At 42.1% G+C, this 9535-nt stretch overlaps 1 protein-coding gene across 1 annotated transcript in view; it reads right to left on the bottom strand.

Annotated features, from left to right (window-relative positions):
- Positions 1–7948: 7948 nt before the first annotated feature.
- Positions 7949–9535, bottom strand: part of LOC140202256 (uncharacterized protein C6orf118-like) — a 60763-nt gene continuing 59176 nt past the window's right edge. Inside the window, exon 10 of the mRNA XM_072267133.1 lies at positions 7949–8483. Coding sequence (XP_072123234.1) covers positions 8414–8483 — 70 coding nt within the window. The 3' untranslated portion in view covers positions 7949–8413. The remainder of the gene's footprint in view (positions 8484–9535) is intronic.

Below are 9535 nucleotides of genomic sequence, written 5' to 3'. Positions count from 1 at the left end.
GCATCAACACTGAGGAAAATCTTGCAGGGAAAAGCTTGTGTCAGGTGCCTGTTAGGCAAAATTCCTCACTCCCACAGCACATTGTCTTCAGCAGACTTAGAACCATAGAACCATAGAAATTACAGCACAGAAACAGGACTTTTGGCCCTTCTTGGCTGTGTCGAACCATTTTTCTGCCTAGTCCCAGTGACCTGCACCTGAACCATATCCCTCCATACACCTCTCATCCATGTACCTGTCCAAGTTTTTTCTTAAATCTTAAAAGTGAGCCCGCATTTACCACTTCATCTGGCAGCTCATTCCACGCTCCCACCACTCTCTGTGTGAAGAAGCCCCCTCCCAATGTTCCCTTTAAACTTTCCCCCCTTCACCCTTAACCCATGTCCTCTGTTTTTTTCTCCCCTTGCCTCAGTGGAAAAAGCCTGCTTGCATTCACTCTATCTATACCCATCATAATTTTATATACCTCTATCAAATCTCCCCTCATTCTTCTACAGCAGCGTGGTCGCATTGTTTATTCCAGGGACCAGCTGCTTGCGCTTATGCCGGCCGGTTTAGCGAGCAGAGTGGCCGACACCCCGGCTGAAATCCAGAGGAAAACACACAGTGGATGCAGAGGGGGATCACAAAGGTGAGGAAGGAGGACCGGGTCAAGACAACAGAGACTTATGGAGAAGAGGATTTCGGTGGGTAATAAAATGGACGAGTTGACAGCACTAGCCAGGCGTCAGAGAACATTTCGGGAGAGCAGTGTTATGTGTTTTACTGGAACGGGGCTGCACGAGGACATACCCGATCCAATCTTTTCCATGGAGGGCTTCCAGACTGTTTGGGCTGACCGGAAGTGCACTGAGAGCGGTAAGCGTAAAGGAGTTGGGTGCTTACTGTTCTGGTTAACAATGGATTGTGCAATCTGGCTCATATTACGATCGAGGAACGTGCTTGTAAACCGGATATTGAACTTTTTGCTGTTGGACCCCGGCCATATTCCACAGAGATACAACACTGGGCATCACAGGAGGTTGTTCCTGCCTGTGGCCATCCAACTTTGCAGCTCCTCCCGTGGAGGGACAGACACCCTGAGCCAATAGGCTAGTCCTGGACTTATTTCCATCTGGCATAGTTTGCATTTTGTTATTTGATTGTTTGTGGTTTTTGTATTGCTATATTTATGCTCTATTCTTGGTTGGTGTGGCTGTAACGAAACCCAATTTCCCTCGGGATCAATAAAGTATATCTATCTATCTATCTACGCTGCAGGGAATAAAGTCCTAACTTATTCAACCTTTCTCTGTAACTCAGTTTCTCAAGTCCTGGCAACATCTTTGTAAACCTTCTCTGCACTCTTTCAATCTTATTAATACCCTTCCTGTAATTTGGTGATCAAAACTGAACACAATACTCCAAATTCGGCCTCACCAATGCCTTATACAACCTTACCATAACATTCCAGCTCTTATACTCAATACTTTGATTTATAAAGGCCAATGTACCAAAAGCTCTCTTTACGACCCTATCTACCTGTGACGCCACTTTTAGGGAATTTTGTATCTGTATTCCCAGATCCCTCTGTTCCACTGCACTCCTCAGTGCCTTACCATTAACCCTGTACGTTCTACCTTGGTTTGTCCTTCCAACGTGCAATACCTCACACTTGTCTGTATTAAACTCCATCTGCCATTTTTCAGCCCTTTTTTTTCCTGTACTTCATCTGCAGTTTGTGGTGTTCTTTACCCTATGACCCCGTGCTGACCATTCAACAATATGCACACAGGAAATGGCTACTGAGCTCCATGAGCCCCTTCTACCATAAAACGTTATCACTCACAATGAACATCCAGATGAACTTTATCATTTAGAGATTAACCTGAAAGCTAATTACATCAGCCTTATCATGTTCACTGTGTTTCATGTGCTGTAATATCCAAGCCATCCAGAAAATCAGCTGACCTATTGTCCACATCTTGTAAACCAGGGCTTTTAGGGCCACCACATTTACTCCACCAGAGGGTGCTGTTTAGCTGATATTTTTTTAATCCAGTTTAAACTCACTGACTGGTCATGTTGAAAAGTTCTAAGAGTCACTAAAACAATAAAAAAAATACATTGTTTCTGGGTCAATATTCACCAACAGAAAAATTTTTGCGATAGCTGGCAAATGAATCAGGAAAATGAGGAGGATTTTATCACCAGGAATTTATTACCTGAAAGCGATGCAAGAATAAACCAATTACATGGGAAAAGGAAAATTGCACAGCTATGGAGAGTGGATCAAATGGATTTTAGCTCTTTCAGAGAGGAATCACTTACCAGGAAAGCTAAATATATTTCCTGAATTTATGAATTAATAGCAATTTATTAGAACTACATTTATCCTACAATGAACATCAGTCTTCCCTCTAAATCTTGACTGACTGTGATTATCCACATGCACACTGCACAGGTATGTTAAGTAGTCAGATATTTTCAAATACAGAAAATACAGAATATTAGGCTGTGCTATAAAAACACAGTATGCTGAGAGTGAGATAAATCTAGAGCACATATGCGTTCAACATAATAGTCTGCCTAAATTAACATTTAGTTCCCAGAGCCACATATTGGCACTTCCTGAACAGAATGACCCATACACAAAGTACATGACCTGGTGCTGCTCTCCAGTGTTCATTCCCTGGAAGACAAGCTGCATTGCCTTTGACTGAAGCTGACCCAGAGCGAGAAGAGGAACTGCTGCATGCTTGTTCTTGCAGAAACATGGCTCCAGGACAACATCCCATGCACCATCAATCTTCCACAGGGACTTCTGCTAATATTACTTTGCAACTGTATGTGCTATTGTAACTATATGAGCTGCGAGCTGTGTGTGACTGTACTCACTGTATTTTGCAACTTGTCCCCAGAGGAGCTCTGTTTCATTTGGCTGTATACATGTGTACGGTTGAATGAATGACAAGTAAACTTGAACTGGAATTTGAAATTCTATCTCATCCAATACAGCAGAAATAAATGAAGGAATAACTCAAATATTTGCACCCCTGATCTATCTTGGGCTCCACATACTCCATTATTTTCCTGGTCTATCCAGGAAATAAGATTGTTCTGTGGGCAACTTCCAAAAAGACTGAAGTGTTACTTTAAATATTATGCACATTCCTGCTGTCTTTTGTTATTTATAAAACTATGGGTGATGAAAAGACGTGCTTGAACTACAGAGGTTATTCTTAACCAAAGGCAGCAACTTCATATTCAAGCAAAAGTTGAAATCCAAATCTTTGGATCCAAAAAATCAACACAAAGATATGATGAAGTGCAATTTCCACAAAAGATTCCCTGATATTTTCATATTATGTCGTGCGAAATGGAAAATCAGGATTTCGCTGCGTCAGATGTATGGAAAAGCGACATGGCAGACTGTAATATCATAACAATAAGGTAACCAAAAGGAGTAAAGATGTCAAGTCCAAGTCTAAGTGCAGTTAATGTATTATCAAAGTACACAAATGTCACCAAATTCATTTTCTTACAGGCATTTACAGGAAAATAAAGAAATAGATAGAATTAGGAAAAATGATACATCAACAAAGACAAACAACCAATGTGCAAAAGAAGACAAATTGAACTTTAATGAACTATAGCAGCGGAAGACCACAAACATATACTCAATGGCCATTTCATTAGGTATAGGAGGCTCTGTAGCTAATGAAGTGGCGACCAAGTGTAAAACAAGATGAAGTGGAGGTAACCAGATTCTCAGTTCAGGGGTTATTAGGGATGAACAATAAATGCTATGATGTTCTCACATTGCATAAACAAATGAATAACATTTATGGACATTGGTGCCGGAGGATTGGAGGATAGCTCATGTTATTCCGTTGTTTAAAAAAGGCTCCAAAAGTAAAACGGGTAATTACAGGCCAGTGAGCCTGACGTCAGTAGTAGGTAAGTTACTGGAAGGTGTTCTGAGAGATTGGATATACAAATATTTGAACAGCCAAGGGCTTAAGGCTTTGTGCGTGGTATATCGTGTTTAACGAATCTTGTAGAGTTTTTCGAGAAGGTTACCAAGAAAGTACTGTAGATGAAGGAAAGGCTTTTGGATGTTGTCTACATGGACTTTAGTAAGGCCTTTGACAAGGTCCCACATGGGAGGTTAGTTCAGAAGGTTCAGACACTAAGTATTCATGGAGAGGTTGTGAACTGAATTCAAAATTGGCTGTGTGGGAGAAGACAGAGAGAGGTAGTGGATGATTGCTTATCAGACTGGAGGCCGGTGACTAGTGGTGTGCCTCAAGGATCTGTGCTGGGACCATTGTTGTTTGTTGTCTGTATCAATGATCTAGATAATATTGTGGTAAATTGGATCAGCAAGTTTGCTGATGACACTAAGATTGGAGGTGTTGTGGACAGCGAGGAAAGCTTTCAAAGCTTGCAGAGCGATCTGGACCAACTAGAGGGGTGGGCCAGAAAGTGGCAGATGGAATTTAATGCAGACAAGTGTGAGGTGTTGCATTTTGGAAGGACAAATCAAGGTAGGACATACACAGTAAATGGCAGGGCACTGAGGAGTGCAGAGGAACAAAGAGATCTGGGAGTTCAGATACATAATTCCCTGAAAGTGGCATCACAAGTAGACAGGGCTGTAAAGAAGGCTTTTGGCATCCTGGCATTCATAAATCAAAAGTATTGAGTATAGGAGTTGGGATGTTATGGGGAGGTTGTATAAGACATTGGTGAGGCCAAATTTGGAGTATTGTGTACAGTTCTGGTCACCTAACTATAGGAAGGATATCAGTAAGATTGAAAGAGTGCAGAGAAGATTTACTAGGATGTTGCCGGGTCTTTAGGAGTTGAGTTACAGGGAAAGATTGAACAGGCTAGGACTTTATTCCTTGGAGCGTTGAAGAATGAGGGGAGATTTGATAGAGGTTTACAAAATAATGAGGGGTATAGACAGAGTAAATGCGAGTAGACTTTTTCCATTTAGATTAGGAGAGATAAATATGAGAGGACATGGCTTTAGGGTGAAAGGGGAAAGGTTTAGGGGGAACTTCTCCACTCAGAGAGTGGTGGGAGTATGGAACGAGCTGCCATCTGACGTGGTAAATGCAGGGTCACTTTTAAGTTTTAATAATAAATTGGATAGATACATGGATGGGAGAGGTCTGAAGGGTTATGGACTGGATGCAGATCAATGGGACTAGTGGAATAATGTTTCGGCACAGACTAGAAGGGCCAAATGGCCTGTTTTCTGTGCTGTAGTGTTCTATGGTTCTATGTGTATGGATAATGGAAGAGTAACTAGCACAGGACTAGTAAATAATTGCATTTAGGAAGGAAAAAGAGCAGATGGAGATTAAAAAGTAGAACAGAAAGCACATAACTCATTATAAATTGTACATAATCCACATGGATTAGATTAAAATACAAGACTCGTCACCTTAATGGGAAGATATTATAGGCCATCACAGAATGGAAGGGGAAAATGAAATATCTTGATCAGGTGAGTAAGAGACATAAAATAATAAAGCCCCACCACCCAGCACATGCCCTCTCCTCTTTACTACCATCAGGGAGGAGGTACAGGAGCCTGAACACACGCATTCAACATTTTAGAAATAGCTTCGGAGGAGAGCTAAGGTACCGGTGACCCCTGTTTCCATCCAGGGGGTCAGTGTGGACATGGTGGAGGATTACAAATACCTGGGGATACAAATTGACAATAAACTGGACTGGTCTAAGAACACTGAGGCCGTCTACAAGAAGGGTCAGAGCCGTCTCTATTTCCTGAGGAGACTGAGGTCCTTTAACATCTGCCGGACGATGCTGAGGATGTTCTACGGGTCTGTGGTGGCCAGTGCTATCATGTTTGCTGTTGTGTGCTGGGGCAGCAGGCTGAGGGTAGCAAACTCATTCACCTGGAGTGCCAGTGATGTTGTGGGGATGGAACTGGACTGTCTCATGGTGGTGTCTGAAAAGAGGATGCTGTCTAAGTTGCATGCCATCTTGGTCAATGTCTCCCATCCACTACATAATGTACTGGGTGGGCACAGGAGTACATACAGCCAGAGACTCATTCCACCGAGATGCAGTACAGAGTGTCATAGGAAGTCATTCCTGCCTGTGTCCATCAAACTTTACAACTCCTCCCTTGGAGGGTCAGACACGGCTGGTCCTGGACTTATTTCATAATTTACTGGCATAATTTACATATTACTATTTAACTATTTATGGTTCTATTACTATTTATTATTTATGGAGCAACTGTAATGAAAACCAATTTCCCCTGGGATCAATAAAGTATGACTATGACTATTCTTCCCCTCCACCATCAGATTTCTGAACCATCCATGACACTACCTATTTTGATCTCTTTCTGCACTATTCATTTACTTCTTTATATACTTTTATTGTAACATAGCATTTTGGGGTATTGCACTATACAGCTGCCACAAATCAACACATTTCATGACAGACTGTAGGTCAGTGATAATAAACCCAATTCTGATTCTGAAATCATGGAAATCTTAACCAGTCCCCCCAAAAAAATTTGGGAAAGAAGCTGCTATAGGAAAGAAGGAATCGTGTTTTTTTTTTCATTTAAGGGGCAGGAGCAGGCAGAAACAATGTGTCTACCCAGACATTCAGGTTTGTGGATCTTGGGTAGGAGATAGAAATGAGTAGTGTGGTTATAGGAACCATGAGGTTGGTGGCAGTGGATAGGAGATCTCCAGAGATGATGGTGTGGGAGACAATGACCCGATGAAGTCCTGTTCAAGGGGTAAGTAAGAGGGGGTGTCTGAGAGTTGTTGCCTTGCCTCAGCAAGGTTAAGGTCAGTACAACAGCACACCCCTTGTCTGCAGTTTGAAAACAAAGTTGGGGTTGGTGCAGACAGTGCGTTCAGGGCATGAGGATCAAAATGGAGGGAGGAGTGCTGAAGTCAAGTTGCTTGATGTCTCATCGGCAGTTGGAGATGAAGAGATCCCAAGCAGGCTGAAAACCAGACTGGAATATCCAAGAGGAGGAGGAGGGCTGAAGATGGGCGAAGGGGTCATTGGTGCAAGGTGGGGAATCCTTGCCAATAAGGTCGGCTCAGAGACGGAGGCGACGGAAGAAGTGTTCAGCATTATGGTGGACGTGGAACTCACTGAGGTGCGGGCACAGGGGGACTTGCCAAGAAGAGGGTAGATCAGAGGGGATGGTGAAGACAAGGCAGAGATTAAAGCTGGAGGGGTCAGAGGAGAGAGAAGGGTTGGGATGTGGGGTTTGTAGATGGGTGCTCAGAGGAATAAAGAGAGACGAGGTTTGGGGGGGGGGTTGCCTGAGAGACTCGAGGTTGGTAGGGAGCAGAGGTGAATGAAGAAGAGTCATAGGACCCAGCAGCAGTGAGAAACACCTCAGCCTGGAGGTAGGTGGAGTCAGCTGGCCAGAGCCGGGGCCAGGTCCAGGTTCAGAGCTGGAGTTGGAGGTGGAGGTGGCCAGGGCCGAGGTCAGAGCTGGAGGCAGCTGGGGACAAGGTCCCACATCCAAAATACAAATGTTGTACTAAAAACAATCTATTTTTAGCATGATAACAGGGCTGACAGCTCTGATTAACTAGCTGGTATATCAGTGTGTGGACATCTTTAAAGCGAAGTGAATAAAGCATAAAGTGAGTACATTCTTCCTCATAAGCAAGAAGCAAAAGCTGTAGCTCTACTGTTAGGAAAGTAACAGCAAAAAGTGATTTTAAAAGGCAATTATTATTCAGAGAACATGTACTGGGGAGAAATAAAAATTAAGGATGAGGAATTGAAATGGAAACAGAAGATTATGAGGAGGGATAAAAGAAGAATTCTGGTTCGATTTCAGGGAAATCAAAATACACTTTATTGGAATACAGTTAATTTAAAACAGGGATTAGGATCCCATTTTTGACATCCAGTTCAGCCTTGATTTTTATTACCCCATCATCGACGAGCATTCCTTTACTTGTCCAAGCTTTGGAACTCACTCACTGAGCCAAGTCATCTACTTGCCACCCCTCCACCTTTAAAAAGCTCTTAAAACAAAACTCTGCCAAACTTTTGATCATTTGCTCTAATATCTTCATACTTAGCTTGTAACAAACCTTATTCAAAAACACTCCCATTCAAAATTTAAGACATCTTACTGTGTAAAAAGTATTATATGAAAACAAGATGTTGTTGCTATAAATGGGAAAGAACTTTCAGAATTATACTGTACAGAGGTGGATCTAATGTTGAAATTCATTGAATAACACAAACATATGAAAATTATTATCCTTGTCAAACTATTGCAAAGTTCAAACTCTACCAAACTACTTTGTTAGTGCTAACATTTTCAGTGCCCAGATATTGGGGTAAATAGGGCTTTGTAAGAAGTCCGGTAAAATGGTGGGGACATATTGCCCCATTACCCAGAGACAGCAGCAATGTTATTCTCAGCAGGATCCAAAAGGTCATTAACCATCTGCCAAAAGCTCCTAAACAGAAAAACATTTAAAATCAATTATAAACAGATTCTCTAGGTCTTCAAGATTGTTTAATGGCATTCTTCAGTACACAAGTATAAAGGAGATTGAAATAATTGTTACTCTGGGTCTGACTTAGCATAAAAATGAACAATAAGCATAAAGAAGACAATAATAAAACAATAAATATACAAACATTTGTAAAAGCAATGCTATAAAACACAATGTACAAGTAACACGCACAACACGCTGGAGGTCGGGCAGCATCCGTGGAAACGAACAGACAATGTTTCGGGCCGAGACCCTTTGTCAGGACTGAAGAGGGAAGGGGCAGGGGCCCTATAAAGGAGGTGGGGGGAGGGTGGGAAGGAGAAGGCTGGTAGGTTCCAGGTGAAAAACCAGTAAGGGGAAAGGTAAAGGGGTGGGGGAGGGGAGAAGCAGGGAGGTGATAGGCAGGAAAGGTGAAGAAGGAATAGGGGAAAACATAATGGGTAGTAGAAGGAGGCGGAACCATGAGGGAGGTGATAGGCAGCTGGAGGAGGGGGCAGAGTTTGCTGCCTATCATCTCCCTCATGGTTCCGCCTCCTTCTACTACCCATTGTGTTATATATACATAAGATTAGAGTATGGCTATAAATACATAAGATTAGCTTATATACATAGACTGATTGTATGTACTGAGAATCTCAATAAGATACTAATTCTGTAAATAGTAATCCTGTATTTCTTTCCAGCTGCTGTATTGGACTCAACTTAGACACAGACTTGGATAGTAGAGAACTATAGATATCTGCTTCATCTTATTTTCTCCTGAAGAGTCAACTGTAAAATGTGTTAGGTACTTCTACTCATCACACTCAAATTAAAATAGATAGATCTGTTGTGTGTGCAGTCTTCGGTTCACAGAGAGCCATAGAGGGACTCATGATATCGAGGGCAAAAGGTCCACCAGTGCAAAGGAATGGAAGATTAGACCACACCGATATTACACAGTAACAGGATTTTTTTGTTGAAAACTTTCAAAACTGTAACTGCTCCTGGCTGCTTAGAAGTCACCAATTTAA

Source organism: Mobula birostris, chromosome 8, assembly GCF_030028105.1.
Source record: "Mobula birostris isolate sMobBir1 chromosome 8, sMobBir1.hap1, whole genome shotgun sequence".
Taxonomy (NCBI): Eukaryota; Metazoa; Chordata; class Chondrichthyes; order Myliobatiformes; family Myliobatidae; genus Mobula; species Mobula birostris.
This window is presented reverse-complemented; position numbering and strand designations above follow the sequence as displayed.